This window comes from Mytilus edulis, chromosome 10, assembly GCF_963676685.1.
Source record: "Mytilus edulis chromosome 10, xbMytEdul2.2, whole genome shotgun sequence".
Taxonomy (NCBI): Eukaryota; Metazoa; Mollusca; class Bivalvia; order Mytilida; family Mytilidae; genus Mytilus; species Mytilus edulis.
The window spans coordinates 84,250,182-84,270,318 of NC_092353.1; the positions used below are offsets into that span (position 1 = coordinate 84,250,182).

Here is a 20,137-nt window from a genome sequence, read left to right on the forward strand (position 1 = left end):
CATATGTAGAACTTGTCTTTTTGTTCTTTTTTGAAAGGAGTAGGTTAGGTAATGGTCATATCATGTGTATGTTTGCTTTTTCAAAGTGACAAAAATACATGTAAAAAGTAAATTTGAACTTTGTTGTCAAATTTCAATCTTAAAGCGTTGATTTTTACAACCCCTATATGGGTCAAATATAGAGATTTTTGCGAAATTGGGCCAAGTCCTCTATATTTCAACCAAAATAAGGCATAGGAAACAGAAAGCGCAGGCCTCAGTAATCTAAATTTTCAAGTTCGATAATTAAAGTGTGATAACAAATATAAAGTCATAAAAGTTTTTTTGTCGACGCATGCGCTCTATGTTTCCTGTTAAAAAAGTCTTTAGAAATTTACCAGTTTTTATTGAATTTTCGTTGAAAATCAAAAATAATTAATTTGTTACATCATGAAAAAAATGCAAGAAGATACATTTTCTCCAAAAGAGACAAATTTTCTTTATAATCATGGTATTAGCTATGATGCATTATGATCTTAAAACTTAATACAATAATGATGATAGTGGCCAAGCTTGCATTTATTTGGCCAAATAGATTCAGAGGAGAAGATTTTTGTGAAGATTAAAAAATTAGGCTTGTTTTTTTTTTAAATTGACTATAAAATGAAATTATTCCTTCAGCATGTTAAGGGATCAATTGAACATTTTGGTCAAGCTAACTTATTTGTAGATCTTAATTTCCTAAACCTTATTGCAGTCTACAGCTATTTCTGTCTATAATGATATTCAAGATAATTAAAAACTAGAGGCTCTAAAGAGTCTGTGTCGGTCACCTTGGTCTATGTGACTATTAAACAAAAGAAGCAGATGGATTCATGACAAAATTGTATTTTGGTGATGGTGATGTGTTTGTACATCTTACTTATGAACTTGGCCCAGTAGTTTCAGTGGAAAATGTTAGTAAAAATTTACAAATTTTATAAAAATTGTTGAAAATTTACTATAAAGGACAATAACTCCTTTCGGTCATGTTGACTTATTTGTAAATCTTACTTTGCTGAACATTATTGCTGTTTACAGTTTATCTCTATCTATAATAATATTCAAGACAATAACCAAAAACAGCAAAATTTTCTTAAAATTACCAATTGAGGGGCAGCAACCCAACAACGGGTTGTCGGATTCATCTGAAAATTTCAGGGCAGATAGATCTTGACCTGATAAACAATTGAACCCCATGTCAGATTTGCTCTAAACGCTTTGGTTTTTGAGTTATAAGCCAAAAACTGCATTTTATCCCTTTGTTCTATTTTTAGCCATGGCGGCCATCTTGGTTGGATGGCCGGATCATCGGACACATTTTTTAAACTACATACCCCAAAGATGATTGTGGATAAGTTTGGATTAATTTGGCCCAGTAGTTTCAGAGAAGAACATTTTTGTAAAAGATTACTAAGATTTACGAAAAATGGTTAAAAATTGACTATAAAGGGCAATAACTCCTATATGGGTCAACTGACCATTTCGGTCATGTTGACTTATTTGTAAATCTTACTTTGCTGAACATTATTGCTGTTTACAGTTTATTTCTATCTATAATAATTTTCAAGATAATAACCAAAAACAGTAAAATTTCCTTAAAATTACCAATTCAGGGGCAGGAACCCAACAACGGGTTGTCCGATTATCTGAAAATTTCAGGGCAGATAGATCTTGACCTGATAAACAATTTAACCCCATGTCAGATTTGCTCTAAACGCTTTGGTTTTTGAGTTATAAGCCAAAAACTGCATTTTACCCCTATGTTCTATTTTTAGCCATGGCGGCCATTTTGGTTGGTTGGCCGGGTCACCGGACACATTTTTTAAACTAGATACCCCAATGATGATTGTGGCCTAGTTTGGTTAAATTTGGCCCAGTAGTTTCAGAGGAGAAGATTTTTGTAAAAGTTAACGCAGGACGACGGACGACGGTAGCCGGACGCCAAGTGATGGGAAAAGCTCACTTGGCCCTTCGGGCCCGCTGAGCTAAAAAAATGACAAATTTCATTGAAATTACCAATACACCATGACAGCCATTTTAGTCGGAGGGCAGGATCATCGGACACATTTATAAAAACTAAACACCTTAATAATTATGGCCAAGGTTGATTCTATATTACCCAGTAGTTTCAGAGGAGAAAAAAAAATGGTTAAAGATCACAAAATTTACGAAAAATTGTTAGAAACTTACTATAAAAGGCAATAACTCCTTGAGATCATGATGACTAATTTGTAGATCTTACTTTATTGCTGCTTACATTTTATCTATATGTTTAATATTATTGACGATAAAAACCAAAAACTGCTAAATTTAATAAACATTATCAACTCAGGGGACAGCAACCAAACAATTGGTTGTCTAAATTGTCTGACATTTTTAGGGGATATAGCTTTTGATGAATAATTCTATTTGTCAGATTTGCTCTAAATGCTCTAGTTTCAGAGATATAAGCGAAAATCTACACAAACTCCTATGTTCTATTTTTAGCCATGGCAGGCCGAATTATCGGACGCTTTTTTTAAACTATACACCCAAATTATGATTATGACCAAGTTTGTCTAATTGTGAGCCAGTTGAGCTAATAAAAATGGACTTTCCCGTTCATTTTTTAATTTGTTATGGCTATTGCACATATTTGAAACGAAAATCAAAGCATTCAACTTGTTCATTTTTATGCTTTTTTAAATGTAGGTTGATTTCATCTGTTTTACTATTTTTGTAACATATTTATTATATATACTTAGAAATAAGATCGAAAGAGTCTTATTTTGTAAAGTATGGATAATATTCAGATGGCTGATTATATAAAAAACGTACGGTGACCTATAGTTGTGTCATTTTGGTCTTTTGTGGATAGTTGTCTCATTTCTCTAATCAAATGAACTTGGTAATTTGGATTTATAAATGCATCGTCGAACAAGATAGCACTGTAATTTAAAATCAATTACAACACATTTTAATTAAGAAAAGGCTTTAATTTTGTAAAGATTTTAAAATAGTTTAAGTTATAGCTCAAATGTTTTACTGTTGATTTGTCAAAATCAAACCATTTTCTCTTCTGAATTATTGGTCTTTTTCAAGAATAAACACTTATTAATTGTATCTTTAAGATTTCTCTGTTTTAATTTTCAAAAAATAACCAATTACTGTCAAAATTTTCATTAGAAATACACTTAAGGCACAACAACTCGAAAATTGGTTGTGTAATTTTTCTGAAAGATTTATAGCATAGATCTTAACCTAGACTTTAAGATATAGACCAAAAACTGAATTTACCCCTTTGTTTATTTTTTAAGGGACTTTCCGTTTTGAATTTTCTTTGGTGTTTGGTATTATTGTTATTATCATCTAACTTTTCACAAATTTGTTTATCCCTCTTTTATTAAAGAACACACCAACGATTTTGTTATGTCATAACTGTTTTGTTATGTTGGTGTTGATGTCGGGTTGATGTCGGTTCTTTGAATTATTTACAACTTTTCTATCGACTGGGATAATTTTAACATGATGTTTACATCGATGGTCTATATATATAGCTACCCCAACTGTCCTTTATTGTATTTGTTAATGGTATACAATATATTGGACATTAATTTATATGACCTTTGAAATCAATTCTGACATAAATCATGTCAATCAATATGACAACATTGCGAAATAGAACCGTTAAGTTAAATTTGAAGTTATAGTGGTCACTCAGTCCACTAATCAGTACCATCGGTGCTATGAATATTAGTTATAATGTTTGTTTGTTTATTTGATCAATCAAAAAATGTTCAATAAAGGCAACAGTAGTATACCGCTGTTCAGAATTCATAAATCGATAGATAAAAAACAAAGCCAACATTTTTATGACTTTCTCTTTCCCCAATATATAATGGCGTCATTCTTGTAGTTTATTGTTCAAATCTGCTTTGCTTCAATAACAATCCAACAACATCTGCATGACCTCGATATCGCGCTATAAATATTAGGGATAATCCTGTCATTGTACACTTATCAATGCCTGCCTGATTTTTTATTAACATCTGAACTACCTCAGTATGGCCTTGGTAACAAGCAATGGTCAGAGGTGATTCTCCAGTATATCTTAACTTATAAGGGTCAGTTTTATAGTCTAATAACATCTTAACTACTTCAGTATGTCCTTCCTGACAAGCAATGTACAGAGGTGATGCTCCAGTATGTCTGCACTCATTAATGTCTGCCTTATTATTCAGTAATATTTTAACTAATTCAGTATTTCCTTTCCAACAAGCAATATACAGAGGGGATACTCCAGTATCCGTACACTTATTGGTGTCTGCTTTGTTGTTAATTAACATCTGAACTACTTCAGTATGGCCTTCCTGACAAGCAATGAACAGAGGTGATGCATTGGTATTTCTACACTTATTAATGTCTGCTCTATTATTAATTAACATATGAACAACTTAAGAATGTCCTTCCTGACAAGCAATGAACAAACGTGATGATCCATTATCCTTACACTTATTAATTTCTGCTTCATTGTTAATTAACATCTGAAGTACTTCAATGTGTCCTTCCTGACAAGCAATGAACAGAGGCGATCCTCCATCACTACCTTGACTATGATTTACATTATTGATACAATTATGAAGAGACAACATTCAACCAAATTAATATCCCCAATAAAACATCACATTATCAATGGAGTACCTTTGTTTTCAATGTCATATGAACATGCCAATTGTTCTTGTTGTGATATTGCTATGCCTTGTATATGCATTAGGAATTGGTTTAAACATATTTATTGATAGTGGATTGGGAAACACGTTTTGCAACTTATATTAATCCCTTTCCACTTTGCATTAGGAATTGCTGCTTGAAAATTTGATTAACCATATTAATGTTACAGAAGACATCCACTATCTTTCCTCTTGACCAGTCATCTACCATTGTCGTTATATATATTTGCTGATATTTTTCTGGAACAATAACTGTATATTTATCACTCTTCATTTTTCTTTCAAATAAAAATCTTTCACGAATAAATGGACTTGTTGCATTATTAATTAAACATTGCATCATGTCATTGCAAATGTAAAAGGCTAGAAAGTCAAACAACTTATCATGTATAGTTCTGTACACTTCACCATCCTTTCTGATAAATGTATGTGTGATCGAATTCAGCTCATCTCGAACAACCAATCCTGACGTTCCTTCCAACACTTTACAAGCTTCATATGTGTGTCTAATAACTGTTTGGATATCTGTATCAACACCTCCCGTAAGCAGTTATTCTTTTAAACAATTGTTAAAAATGACACATAGAGCAAGTGCACAATATTTTCCATGTGCTCCCTCTGTCTGTAATTTATCTATCTCTTCTTTGTAAACTATAAAAGGATTTGTAAAAAAATCTACAATGTTTTGTTTTGAGTTTTTGATGTATAATTGACACAAAAGAGGAAAACAGTCAAACATGTCATAAAATTCAAAGACCTCAGAAGCGTTTGTTTTCAGATAAAATTCCGCAATACATTGTTTTTCTGTTTTCGATAAACACAAATCTGCAGACAAGAGATTACATTCACATGATTGAAAAAATGATAAAGTTTTCATATGTCTATCTTTATAAACCTGTAGTCTACAAGACATAATTAGTTTCACTGATATTTTTTCTACTTTTGCTGTAATTTTGTCCATCAGATTTTTCCACATGTCAAACTTTTTTGGATTTAAGCAGTATGTTCCACAAAAATCGTCCACAACAAACAGTAGCTTCTTACTTGGATTGTACCACCTGATGATTTCCTTTGGATTTGATACTTGTATAATATTGTAGCTTTCATTTTGCATCTGTAAAGCTACGTGTCGGATCAATGATGATTTTCCACTACCAGAATAGTTATCAAAGGTACCAGGATTATAATTTAGTACGCCAGACGCGCGTTTTGTCAACACAAGACTCATCAGTGACGTTCATATCAAAATATTCATCAAGCCAAACAAGTACGAAGTTGAAGAGCATTGAGGATCCAAAATTCCAAAAAGCTGTGCCCAATACGGCTAAGGTCCTCTATTCCTGGGATAAGAAAATCCTTAGTTTTTCGAAGATATTAAAGTTTTGTAAACAGGAAATTAAAAAAAAAATGACCACATAATTGATTTTCATGTCAACACCGAAGTGCTGACTACTGGGCTGGTGATACCCTCGGGAACGAAACGTCCACCAGCAGAACTTGTTGTGACAACAACACACCTTTTTTCTTTTATAAACTTCAATACATTTTTTGCTCCGTTTGTTTCTACAAATGTTTTGTCATGTTCTTTCCAATTGTTTAATTCTTCATTAATTTGTTCTCGAAAAGAAAAAAAAACGTTTACATGATTGTTTTGAAATATATGGTAATAAAAATTTGCTTGACAAATGGTATTAACGAAAGTTTTTGAGTATGTATGCTATGTTTAAAAGACAAACGATACAAACAGTTTGTTTAACAGAATGCAAAGACAAAAATTTTTGCATATAGTATATACAAAAAACTTCACCTATGCATGATATATGATATGAAAAATTTGCCTGAAAAATGGTAAGTAAAAAGCTAGATATTTAACACAATTAACATGATATGTGGTATATTTGATCAACAAATGGTTTGACATATATCATGTATAGTGTAAAATTGAAAATGGAAATGGGGAATGTGTCAAAGAGACAACAACCCGACCAAATAAAAAACAACAGCAGGTCTTCAATGTAGCGAGAAATTCCCGCACCCGGAGGCGTCCTTCAGCTGGCCCCTAAACAAATATATATACTAGTTCAGTGATAATGAACGCCATACTAATTTCCAAATTGTACACAAGAAACTAAAATTAAAATAATACAAGACTAACAAAGGCCAGAGGCTCCTGACTTGGGACAGGCGCAAAAATGCGGCGGGGTTAAACATGTTTGTGAGATCTCAACCCTCCCCCTATACCTCTAACCAATGTAGAAAAGTAAACGCATAACAATACGCACATTAAAATTCAGTTCAAGAGAAGTCCGAGTCTGATGTCAGAAGATGTAACCAAAGAAAATAAACAAAATGACAATAATACATAAATAACAACAGACTACTAGCAGTTAACTGACATGCCAGCTCCAGACTTCAATTAAACTGACTGAAAGATTATGATTTCATCATATGTACATCAGGCACAATCCTTCCCGTTAGGGGTTTAGTATCATACCATCATAACATATATGAGAAGAACATAACCCGTGTCATGCCAACAACTGTTTTTAGAATAAATGTGTTTAGTTCCGACGCAAAGACCTTATCAGTGACTCAATATTAACGCCAAAATATGCAATCTTTAATGACTTGACAACAGTATCGTAATTATATCCCTTCTTAATAAGTCTATTCAAAGGTTTTTTAAGTTTCTGAGGTGAATACTGACACCTTTGTGCTTTATAAAGAATATTTCCATAAAAAATTGGATGTGAAATACCTGAACGTATAAGAAGTCTGCATGTTGAGCTATATTTACGAATGATGTCTTTATACCGATGATAAAATTTAGTAAATGTTTTGACTAGTTTGTGATATCGAAAACCCTGGTGTAATAATTTTTCAGTAATACATAAATTTCTCTCGTTAAAATCTAAAACATTGTTACATACACGAGCGAATCGTACAAGTTGAGATATATAAACACCGTAAGATGGTGACAAGGGAACGTCACCATCTAAAAACGGATAATTAACGATAGGAAATGAAAAATCATCCCTTTTATCATAAATTTTAGTATTCAGCTTTCCGTTAGTGGTATAGATATCAAGATCGAGGAAAGGGCAGTGGTCATTGTTAGTATTAGCTTTATTTAAAGTAAGTTCAGCAGGATAAATTTCATTAATATACATACTGAAGTCGTCATTATTGAGAGCCAAAATATCATCCAAATATCTAAAAGTATTATTAAATTTATTTATCAGATGTTGTTTTGATGGGTCTTTGCTTATTTTTGTCATAAATTGTAACTCATAACAATACAAAAAGAGGTCCGCAATAAGTGGTGCACAGTTAGTCCCCATTGGAATTCCGATAATCTGACGATATACGGAATCCCCAAAGCGAACAAAAATGTTATCTAGTAAAAATTCAAGGGCATATATAGTATCAAAGCATGTCCAATTAACATAGTTTTTTTGTTTATTGCTACTAAAAAATGACCTAAAAGAGTTTGAACATATATATTCACATTCTGATTTTTTGAATGCCCATTTAATTAGGTGTGTGAATTTTTTCTTAATGAGAATGTGAGGCAATGTGGTATACAGGGTAGAAAAATCAAAACTTTGAATAGATTCAAAATCACCAATATAAGCATGCAATTTATCAAGTACTTCCAACGAGTTCTTGACACTCCAAAAATAATTTATTCCACTATTTTCGAAGGCCTTATTTGAACAATTTATTATAAGGTTTTTAATTGTACCAAGTGTGCTGGTAAGAAGAATAGACAATTTAGTAGTTGAACAATGGCTTGAAGACGAAATAAATCTATATTTGTAAGGGGTTTTGTGTAGCTTCGGAAGCCAATACATTGTTGGGACTTTCATTGTATTTGGCTCTGCTTGTAAAGCGGTGGCTAAAAGTTTATGTTTGTTACAGATTTCGTCTTCTGAAAATGGAGTCAGTTGGAATGTTGGTGAATTGGTGATTTCCTTTTTCAGAACCTCAATGTAAAATTTACGTAAAACAATAATAATATTATTAGCAGCTTTATCGGCCGGGACAAAAACAAATTCCTTGGCTAATTCTTTTAGTTTATGTTTGATACGAGAAATAGGTTTATTTTGGTTATTGTTAATAGTAAAATGTTCTTTAAAATGTTGAATACGTATATCAACTATCTTCATTACTGAATTAAAAAAAGAGTCCAAAGATTTTTTGTCAGCTTCTTCCCGTTTTATCCATTTTATACAGTTAGTATGGAGTGAGTCGTGGATGATATTACGACACTCATTCCAATTAATAATTGACGGGGGACGATATTTAGGTCCTTTACTGAGGAATGATTTTAACTCTCGGTCTTGAACGATGTTAAGATCTCCTGTTATAACATGGGAAATGGGTCCATAAATATTTTCGGAATTACTGCAATTACATGAAGTAGGTGTATTTTCACTGATATTAACATCTTTACACAATTGACTATAATTAAACACAAATTTCCGGGTAGATTTCTTGTAAATATAACAAATAAGAGGTAGCTCAGTATTGTCAAAATATCCAGGAATTTGTTCTTTAACAGAATGGTCGTTAAATATACCGGCAATATTTACAAAATCAAAGCCTTTATTGACATACTTAATTTTAATAAAATGCTTTTTATGATCTTCAGGGCGATCAATTGTGAACATTTAGCTGCACAAATTTTTAACGTAAAAAACAAACGCTTAACATATTTGAAAATTGACAGGAGAGTTAAAATTGTTACTTAGTAAAGGACATATATATCGTTCCCGTCAATGATTAAGTGGAATGGTCGCATAACAACTTCCATGACTCTCCGTACTTACTGTATGAAATAGATAAAACGACAAAAGCTGACAAAATTCCCTATGATTTTTTTTTAATTTACTTTATGTTAGTATAAAACATTCAAAAGAACATTTTACTCCTTACAACAACCATAATCATTAACCATAAACCATTACCACTGAACTAGTATTCATTTTTGTTGAACTTTGATTTAAGTTATATCTATATTACCAGACGCCTTGACAATTTTAAGCTAAACTATCTGAACTAGATGTAAGTACAATACGATTGATTCTTTCAAAAAGAGTATTTCAAAGTATAAATACCATGTGATAATATTGATAACAAACCAAACATACAATGTAGTAATCTGGTAATATCTACAAAATTTAACTGGTTTAAAAAAATAGATGATACGGAAAATATAGAAGAACTTCAAGAAGCTGTTTACACAAGGACTTCTGAAGAACCATTACAGTACAACTGTATATCTTCTCATTGTATAATGTATATACCTCTTTAATTCCATGGTATTGGTTTCTTTAAAATTTCTGTGAGTATTGATTGTTCAATTTGTAAAATACTATGGGAATCCTTCAGATCTTTTAGAATTTTAGTAACGCTTAAGTGTTCTGTCTTCAAAGTAATGTGAGAATCTAGCAGATCTCTTAGATTTTCCGAAACTCTTGAATATTTTGTTTGTAATGTACTGTCTGCATCTTTTAGCTCTCTCAGATTACCCCTCATGGTTGAGTGTTCAGTGTCCATTGTTTGTTTCAATTCCTTCATTTCGTATTGTGATTGTTTGATTTCCAGCATAATTTCCTGATTTGACTGATCTAAGATTTTTACTTTTAGATCTTGGCACTCCTGATTCATTGGCAAACTACCCAATCTACTTACAGCCTATAAACAAATATTTCAGAGAGATACCATAAACAGAGTTGCAATCTATGGATTCATTTATTTTCGTTGTAACTAATTATCGTGGATAAAGGAAAACTTGTATGTTTATGGATATTTCGGTTTTGCCGAGGTCTGCATACAAGCATTTAGAAAATTTGTCATTCATTGTACAGTTTTTACATCTTAGATCCTAATCATGAATCATCAGAGGGTATCGCCAGCGCTTCCGTGTTGCCATGACTATATATCATATGGTCTTTTTTTTTAATTTCCTGTTACAAAACTTTGAATTTTTAGAAAAAAATAAGGATTTTCTTATCCCAGAATAGATTAACTAAGCCGTATTTGGCACAATTTTTTGGTAGTTTGAGTCATCAGTGCTCATACAATTTTTACTTATTTGGTTTAATAACTATTTTAATCTGAGCGTCACTGATGAGTCTTATGTGGACAAATCGCGCGTCCGGCGTATTAAATAATAACCCTGTTATTGTGATTACTTTTTACACCACTGGGTCAATGCCACTGCTGGTGAACGTTTCGTCCATGAGCTGTCAAATTGATGGTCACCGATTTGACTCAAATTCTCATATATTTATAAAAATGTAAAACATTCATCCAAACTATCAAAAATATATACAAAACAATTAATTATATATAACAGGGCGATGGGTCGAAAACATGTAGCTTCGTTTCGTGTGTATTTTAGTCTAGACGCCATGTAATTATCTCTCGAGTTGACCCCTAACGACCATATAAGCGATGTAAACATAAATATAGATATAAACAGATTAAGACAAATCGTGTAATTGGATTTTTATAGTTCTGTTTAGTTTTATATCATAAATTAAAAAATGTGGTTCTAATAGTTTTTACCTGTATAAGAATATTTTTGGCGGAAAGAAGCAGTCAATCAAATGATTTACCTTTGTTTCGTGTCTCTTTCAATGTTGACATTATTTTTCTTTAGATAGCCGCTGCCAATACATGGACTATACATGCGTTATCCATCTCTAGCTAAGGGGTTAAATTGAAGTTCACATGAATACGGATTTAATGAGGTCGAATTATTCACTTGCTAGTTAATAATTCATTAGCAATGGTTTTAGCTTAATTTGACAAACTTGAATCATTTTGGCTGCTAAAAGCCAATTATTATTACATTATTTCATTTAATTAATGATTGAACAAAACAAATCACACTTAAGACGATTTATATATTCGTAGCTATTGCCCTTTTAAGATTATCATGTAAAAACATTCAAAACTGGTTAAAGATTTGTAGACATTATCTTCCTGATTAGTTTGTTCATTTAAGTTTCTATTTATCTATTAGTATCCATTATGATACTATGCTAAAGTGAAAATACAGTTAATACTGTCTTAATAGGACAACAAATAGTTTTCATCTTAATAGGCTATAGGTAGATCTAAACATTTTGAAAATTTCTGCCCTTGTCAGATTTTCTCTTTTGAAAAAAGGTTTTCAAAATAAAAGACTAAATATGTATATTACCCGAATGTTCTATATATAGTCATGTTGGCCATGTTGGTTGGCAAGTGGGGTTATCGAGCACAGTTTTAAACATAAGATACTACAATCAATTAGGATGAGTGTTGCCTAGTATTGTTAAATTTGATCAAGTAGTTTAAGTGGAGAAAATTTTGTAAAAGTTTGCAAACGCTGACGGACGCCACGTTATGAGAAAAATGGTTACTATATCATCATTTTAGGGCAATACTTTTATTAGAAGTTGATAACAATTTCATCTTTGTTGACTTATTTCGAGATTTTGTCTTGCCAATCAGTTTTTTTTTAAAACAGATTCTATCGTTTGTTTTCGATCAAACGCAACTAAAGGGGACCGAGGGAATCGGAATGAAGGGCAATAACTTCTGTTTCAAGTTGACACATCATTTCAGAAATAATAACCTTTTTTAAGATATTGTCTTGGCAATCATCTCTGTTTTGACAGTTTCAGCCCATCTACTTTTCACATAGATTCTCATATCAAAGTATTTATGAAGCCAAACAAGTACAAAGCTGAAACCTATTAGTAGATCTTGTCTTTACCTGTATTCTTGTATAAATTTTGAGTCAGTTGTGTTCGCAGTCTGTGTCTTAAGCCACTAGCCTATGCACCAGTCTGGCAAAAATTTGATTCCAACTGGTAAAGAATTGATGAAATTGTTTTTACTTATGTAGAAAAAATGTTGATTCAGGCTAGAAGCTGAAAAAGTTATTGGTAATGATTGTACGTGTAATGTCTTTGTTTACACATTTTGAGCTGCTGGATTCAAAAATGATTGCACATTTACTTTTTATGTTTGAGTTGCTCATTACACTTTGTGAATACAGCATAATTATAAAAAAAAACTTATATAAAGTGGAATTGTTGCACTGGTTAGGAACTACTAGTTGGATATTTTGCATATTGGAAAGAGAAAATTAAGTAAGGAGAAAGAAATATATAGGTGGATGAGTATTATTAGTATTACTAAAACAAATTTTAGAAACTTTATTCAACAAATGGAAACAATGTATTCAATATAAATATATAACCAATGGGCGCTAAGTATGTATTGTATACCTTTTCTCTGTGCACTGCCATAATGTCTTTAAACTTTATGTGCTTATGTAAACTTTAAGTAGTGCGTTTCTTGTCAGTTATAAACATCATAAAAGCTCTTAATCATTGATCAGATTATTAAAGAAAAAGAACAACTGAGGAAAAAACTGGAGGAATCAAAAGGACTGAAGTCTGAGGAAGCTAAGGTCTGACAGCAAATCAGAAATAAACAATTAGTAGATTAAATATAGATGTCACTACGTAGCCTTATATAAAAAAAAAACTTAAAACATATTTTTTGAAATTGAGAATGGAAAAATAGAGTTTAAGCCTTTGATTGATGAATGGACGGATTAGTGTAAAATATAGTAGTGAATACTAGACATTTGCGGAAACTCTAAGATTACACTTTAGACTTACGATTACAGGTGACAAAAACAAGGGGTCATCTCAAAATACAAAAACAAACCAACAATACATATACAAAATAGCAAATGGTGTCTTCTCTGAAAAAAAAAATCATATGTCTGAAGCGCTTTTCTGAATTTACCATCAGGACCACACAAAGCCGAATACTTGAAGACATGGATTTTAAGGACCGAATGTGATGAAGATGTATGATATGATCAGCAGGATAAATAGTTTTCCCCCGCGAAACAGGGTTCTTATAATGCAATGGTAAGTATACGAAAACCAGCAAAAATATTGTTCAGAATGATACTCTACTGCACGATTACAACTTTGTATCCGCAACTGTTGCGTTGCCGATTTAAATAGATTGTGATTTTTTTAACAATTTCTTCTCGCCTACTAATCTTTTGAATTTTTTATCCCTAACAATCAATTGAACAGATTTGCGTAAAAACTTTGTTTTGAAATGAACAACGGCGCAGTGAGAGATCACGGACTGTCCTGGGAGTTGGAACACCCCTTTTCTTGCCGATATATGCTTTTGATTAGGGACATTTGGTCACCCCAACCCTTTTTTCTTGGGTTGGAATTCTGTTCGGAAAATGGGTGGATCGACCCCTGCGTCGTCAGTGTACTCTATATTACAATTCCATGAAAATAGTACCAGTCTCGGAACAAGGGTTAAATTTAGTTAATGTTCGAGCATACCAGTTTCTTCTATGTTCATTGAGGATAATTATCGACACCGCGAAAAAAAACCCTCCATACTTATTGATTCCAGGGATCTTTTTATAATAATTGCATGAAAAAACTAGAGGCTCTAATGAGCCTGTGTCGCTCACCTTGGTCTATGTGAATATAAAACAAAGGAAGCAAATGGATTCATGACAAAATTGTGTTTTGGTGATGGTGATGTGTTTGTACATCTAACTTTACTAAATAGTCTTGCTGCTTTCAATTATCTCTATCTATAATGAACTTGGCTCAGTAGTTTCAGTGGAAAATGTTAATAAAAATCTACAAATTTTATGAACATTGTTAAAAATTGACTATAAAGGACAATAACTCCTTAGGATGTCAATTGACCATTTCGGTCATGTTGACTTATTTGTAAATCTTACTTTGCTGAACATTATTGCTGTTTACAGTTTATCTATATCTATAATAATATTCAAGATAATAACCAAAAACAGCAAAATTTCCTTAAAATTAGCAATTCAGGGGCAGCAACCCAACAACGGGTTGTCTGATTCGTCTGAAAATTTCAGGGCAGATAGATCTTGACCTGATAAACAATTTACCCTATGCCAGATTTGCTCTAAGCCAAAAACTGTATTTTACCCCTATGTTCTATTTTTAGCCATGGCGGCCATCTTGGTTGGTTGGCCGGGTCACCGGACACATTTTTTAAACTAGATACCCCAATGATGATTGTGGCCAAGTTTGGTTTAATTTGGCCCAGTAGTTTCAGAGAAGAAGATTTTTGTAAAAGTTAGCGACGACGGACGACGACGTACGACGACGACGCCGGACGCCAAGTGATGGGAAAAGCTCACTTGGCCAGGTGAGCTAAAAAACACTTGGAACTCGTTTGTGTTGATAACATAGATAGCAAAGTTTTAATTATTTGAGTACATTTCAACTGAGTCTGGAGAACAGTATAAAATATATTTCCGACACAGAAAAGTTCGTCGATAACTGTTTTTTTTTGTTTTTTTTCTAAAGTTGTGTTTTTTTTCTATTGCAACCAAAAACTTAGACAAAAGTGTTTGTCCTATTCAGGAAAAATAAAAGATTTCAACTTTATACCGAACGGCAAGTCAGTGAAATTTAAGAATAAATAGCTCAAAAACACCCGTCCGCTATATTTTCTCATTCTCTTTAAAACAAAATAAAAGAGAGAAAGTATGCATAAGCATAAACATGCTCTATGGTTGATTGCACCTTTCTTAAGCTTACACAAAGTCTTGCTGACTTTTTTTCAGCAATTGTCCCAATCTATCAACTGCAACGACAATTGCGATGATTTGTGTGTCTCATGTTAAATTTATTTCTAATATAATGTTAGTTCATTCTATCATACTTCGTACAATTGCAGCATTTTCAATTTGGATAACACCGAATGCAATAATAAATGTTAACACATTGCTGGAAAATATATTTGAAAAAAAATTATTTAACTACAGGAAAACTTCTCTATCGTTACATTGGATCGACGATTTATTTTTACACTTTGAGAAAGCCCAAGATTTAAATGCTACCTGTAGGTGTATTTGTAATCCTAATCGTAGGTGTATGACAGTTTCCGCAAATGTCTATTATAACATGCACATCCATACATCAAAATGTAAATGACTGATTTGAAGGTGCATTTCCTGCATTACTCCTACACCTAGTGAAGGGTTTTTGAAAATGATCTAGTTCACAAGCTGACAGCTCACAGGAGATATCATTCTGATGCACAGTCAAACATTTTTTTCTCTTTCTCCTTAATGTATCAAGCTTGGCAGATTAGCAGCAAATTGACAAAGTTTTCAAATTTTGGTTTAACCAGGCTTAAGACCATTTTGTTTTTCCAAATCTGAAAAAAGGAAGACCTAGGATAACAGACTTAAGTAATATTTTTAGTCCTCTATTAACACAGATTACCAAAAGTCTGTTTCACATAAATGCTTAAAAAGTTTTAATGAAACCAAGGTTTTTACCAAGACAATGCTGACTAAAAGAGTTATCTCTCTTTACATGTATTTTTTTTAGGAAATAGAGGAAAAGTACATTAAGGAGAACGAAAGAATCTCACGAAAGCTGAAGTGGTATGCTAAAAATTATCCTGGACAAAGATGCTAAAATACTGAAAGAAAAGGAGGAGGAAATATCTAACCTTAAAGTCAGAATAGAGGAGTTAAAATCTGAGGTATGTTGACGTTTAATCAAAAATATATCGTGTATCTATCTACAAAAAACTTAACACTTTCACATATTGATCATATTTTTAGTATGCGAGTCTACTATGATGAGTAACAGATTGGTTTTGCTCTGCTAATTTTTGCAGAAACTACAGGCCATGGACCTCGAAAACATGTCATTAGGGCCATTTGTGTTGTACAGACGTGTGTATTTTTTAATACATTTCTATTTAAAATCCAGGTTCATGGCATACAGCTTTATTAAGATATATATCATCATTGTTTTCCAATTTTAGACAGGAAAGAAGAAAGAAGAAAATAAAACGAGAGCCAAAGAGAGAGCAAATCATGCCAAGAAAATTCAAGATTTGCAACGACAGGTAAGACTAAATAGCAAACCATCTTAGCCACAGGAATAGCAAAGGATTTCTAGATAATGCAAATTTTTTAATGATTGGTATAATGATTAGGAGAATTATTCTATACCAACAATTTATGACACCTGTTGAAACCGTTCATTAGCTTGGTGTTCTACCTCGGTACAAAAATTTTCCTTTACAAATTCTAAGTTGGGGAAAATTGAAGACCACTAGCAAAATAACTGTTAGAATATATACAAAAGAAAGGAAAAAGCATACAAATCTTGACAAAAATCCAGAACAATAAAGGAAAAAACAAATATGAGGGACATGAACCAACAACAACCTAGAAATGACAGAATCCTGATTTGCAAATGACAGTTACATACAGTATGTTGTTGGGTTAAACATTTTTCCTAACTGATTACATGAACTATCTTCTATCTAAACATAGGTTAAAGAGATGGAGCAGATTATCCGTCGACGACATCCAAATTCTCTGCCAGCTCTGATTATGACAGCGGCCATTGCTTCTGATGAGAAACCAGGGTCATTAGAAAAACTCCTACTGTAATAGTGTTGGAAAATCAACTTAAGAAGTTAGAGGCTGAGCTGGAAACAAAAGACGAAGAGTCAGAGAGAATGTTGAGATCTGTAGAACAGAAATATCACACAGTCAAGGTAGTTTACTCATAAAGAATATTATACCACAGTTTTATCATATTGTCCTATTCTTTATAGACAGTTAGGTTGTGTTTTTATTTTAACAGCTCAGGAAAAGTCTTTAAAGTTAGTACTCTGTTCTTTGAGGCTGATAAGACTTAGGAGTAATAGCAACAAAGACTGTTAGACTGTAGCCGTAATTATATTTCTGATCAGGATGGCTTGTTTTCATGGGAACTATTACTGTGGGAGCTAGAACAAAAACTTGAAATGCTAATGTAACAAAGCATGATTTATATTTGTATCAATCTAAATATTATCTGATTCCCTGTTTTCTTTGATGAGCAATGTGAAATGTTAATTTAAAAAATGTAGATTAAAAAAAAATGGATTATATTTCCTTACCTGGTTATAAGAAATGCATATTTTACTGGGTTGTTATTTCCAATCTTCAAACTTTTCATGTTGGGGTTAAATTCACAAGATCTTAACATCAGTAGTACTGATTTGTTCTATGTATTCCATAAGGGGATATTTCAGAACATTTTATATATCGCTAAACTAGGCCAGACACCAAATTGCAATATTTTTACAGTATGTTTTTCTGTTGTAGTTACAATACGAAGACAGAATAAAAGATTTGGAGGCTCAGCTACACCTCTACAAGAGACCTGATGATAACTCACTAAAGGAATATGACCACCCACATACCAGTACCCTAGCTGTACAGAGAGAGTTCGACAGTGTCAGGGAAAGATATAAAAAACAAGTCGCTGAACTGCAGGCAGAAACAAATAACCTTAATAATGAACTAAATAAAACAAAAATTTCACAAGAAGGTAAGATTCATAACAGTTTTTACCTTCTAAAAAAATCTACAAAGATTTCCAAACAAGTTTTTAAATACAATTTGGAGATAACTTGTTTGTGTTTTAAACTCTGAAAGCATTAATTGGTGATTTGATGGTCGCAAATTAAAGGAGTAGGTGCGGTTTTTGCCTGTTTTTGCCTCAAGTGTCAAGTTCATCTGACGAAAGATTTTGGACACTTTTTAAACATTTAAATGTCTATTTCAATTGATTCAATTATTTTTTGTGAAAGATTTTAACTGATTCACTCATTAAAAACGATCTAATCCAAGCTTAAACATGAAATATCTATCAAATATGCAAAAAATTGTCAGTCTTCATATGGTTTTTGTCAAAAACGAAAGTGTTTGCATCCGTGTTCATCCTCAACCTTTATATGTGTTATGTATTATCATTAAACACAACTTGCATTTCAATATCAACAATGAACACGAATGCGGCCATTTTCATTTAAGACGGAAACTGTCTAAAATTTATTTAAAATGCCGAAATTGTGAAGATTTCAGTAATTTAGCATGATTTAAAGGGATAATTCGCGATTTTTCATTTTTCATCTTATTATCTTCATAATACCATAAAAAACATATTCACCAAGTTTTATTTTGATATGAAAAGTAATAAAGAAGAAAATTGGGAATTATTAATTTTATTTCTTCAAACTTACTGACTTATGTGACGTAGTTTAAGTCTTTTTGCATGCCGGGAGTGAAATTAATATCATTTAAGTCTTGTTCGTTAACCATCTAATAACGCTATTTAAAGCGCATCGACGACTTTTGGTGTAGCTATTAACCAAAGAAAAGTAAGTGATAGCCATGCAACTTTTAAAATTAGAGTGTAGGATTTATGTGTGGCTTTTTTATAGGAATTTTAGTAATTAAAGTAAATAATACAATAGAACAATTTTATGATTTTTTCCTACAAGTACTTTAAACAAACATATGAAACTGACAAAAAATACATGTTTGTTTTCTGAACTTTTTGCTTCATTCCAGCAAACATTTTCACTTTCTTGTACTGTGGAAATAAAATGTGTATTAATTTGTGACACTTAATGAAAGTTGAATGCGTAGTTAAACTCAAGGTAATTGAAAGATTAGCATTATGTAATTCTAATCTTTTGATCTTCATTCAGTGACATTTAGGCGTCACGATTCACCATTTCAGGTGTGAACAACATTTCGTATGAATGATATACGGGAATCAGTTATAGTTTTAGACCAAGAAATGTAAGAAAAAGAATTCAAATTAATTTACGGGAGTAATAAGGTCGCACAATAAATGGATAGCTGTTGTATATTTTTATATATTTTGCATAAGCTCGCTTTTAAATGAATTATTACTTCTGATTACTTTTGTAACGATAAAATACTAAATTATTTTAATTGAATAAATTTATATATAAATAAACCTTCTAAACACGAGTGTATGAACTAAAATTTGTACTTTTTAAAATTAGAATCGGCAACCTTTAATATTTCAAACAGATCATTAACAATTGCAATTATATAATTTAGTCCATCCAAAGCGATTTTTATTTACCTATTTAGGAATTAATGTTCTCATCAAAATATTTCAAATTTCACAACGCATGAATACTTCACTATTTGAAAAAAAAAGATGTTTTAAAAAATTGACAGGAAATTTAAGGATCTTCTTGGAATGGAATCGAAAAATTACGAATAGATATTCTTTTCAAGTGTGACAAACGTCATCAAAATTTATTTATAATCGGGAACGTCCTTATTAAAATAGTCTTCGTCTCACAACGTATTATTCTTTAGCTATTTGACCAACGATGTTTAAAAACAAAAGAAAACGAATTTAATGTCATCTTTCCCTATTTTTGAATGTTATGATAAGTCTGTTCAACTGGCAAGAATACCCCTAAAGCGGACAAGCAGTTTATTCTTCAAATTGCTGTCATTG

The 20,137-nt window shown here is 32.0% G+C and overlaps 1 protein-coding gene across 1 annotated transcript; it reads right to left on the bottom strand.

Annotated features, from left to right (window-relative positions):
* Window positions 1–3,917: 3,917 nt before the first annotated feature.
* Window positions 3,918–4,445, bottom strand: LOC139493062 (ankyrin repeat domain-containing protein 29-like). Its single transcript, XM_071281205.1, has one exon. The coding sequence runs from the start codon at window positions 4,443–4,445 to the stop codon at window positions 3,918–3,920; it is 528 nt and encodes a 175-aa protein (XP_071137306.1).
* Window positions 4,446–20,137: the final 15,692 nt, after the last annotated feature.

Coding starts and splice junctions, on each gene's coding strand:
- LOC139493062 (XM_071281205.1), bottom strand. CDS start 4,445: ATGTTAATTAATAATAGAGCAGACATTAATAAGTGTAGAAATACCAAT.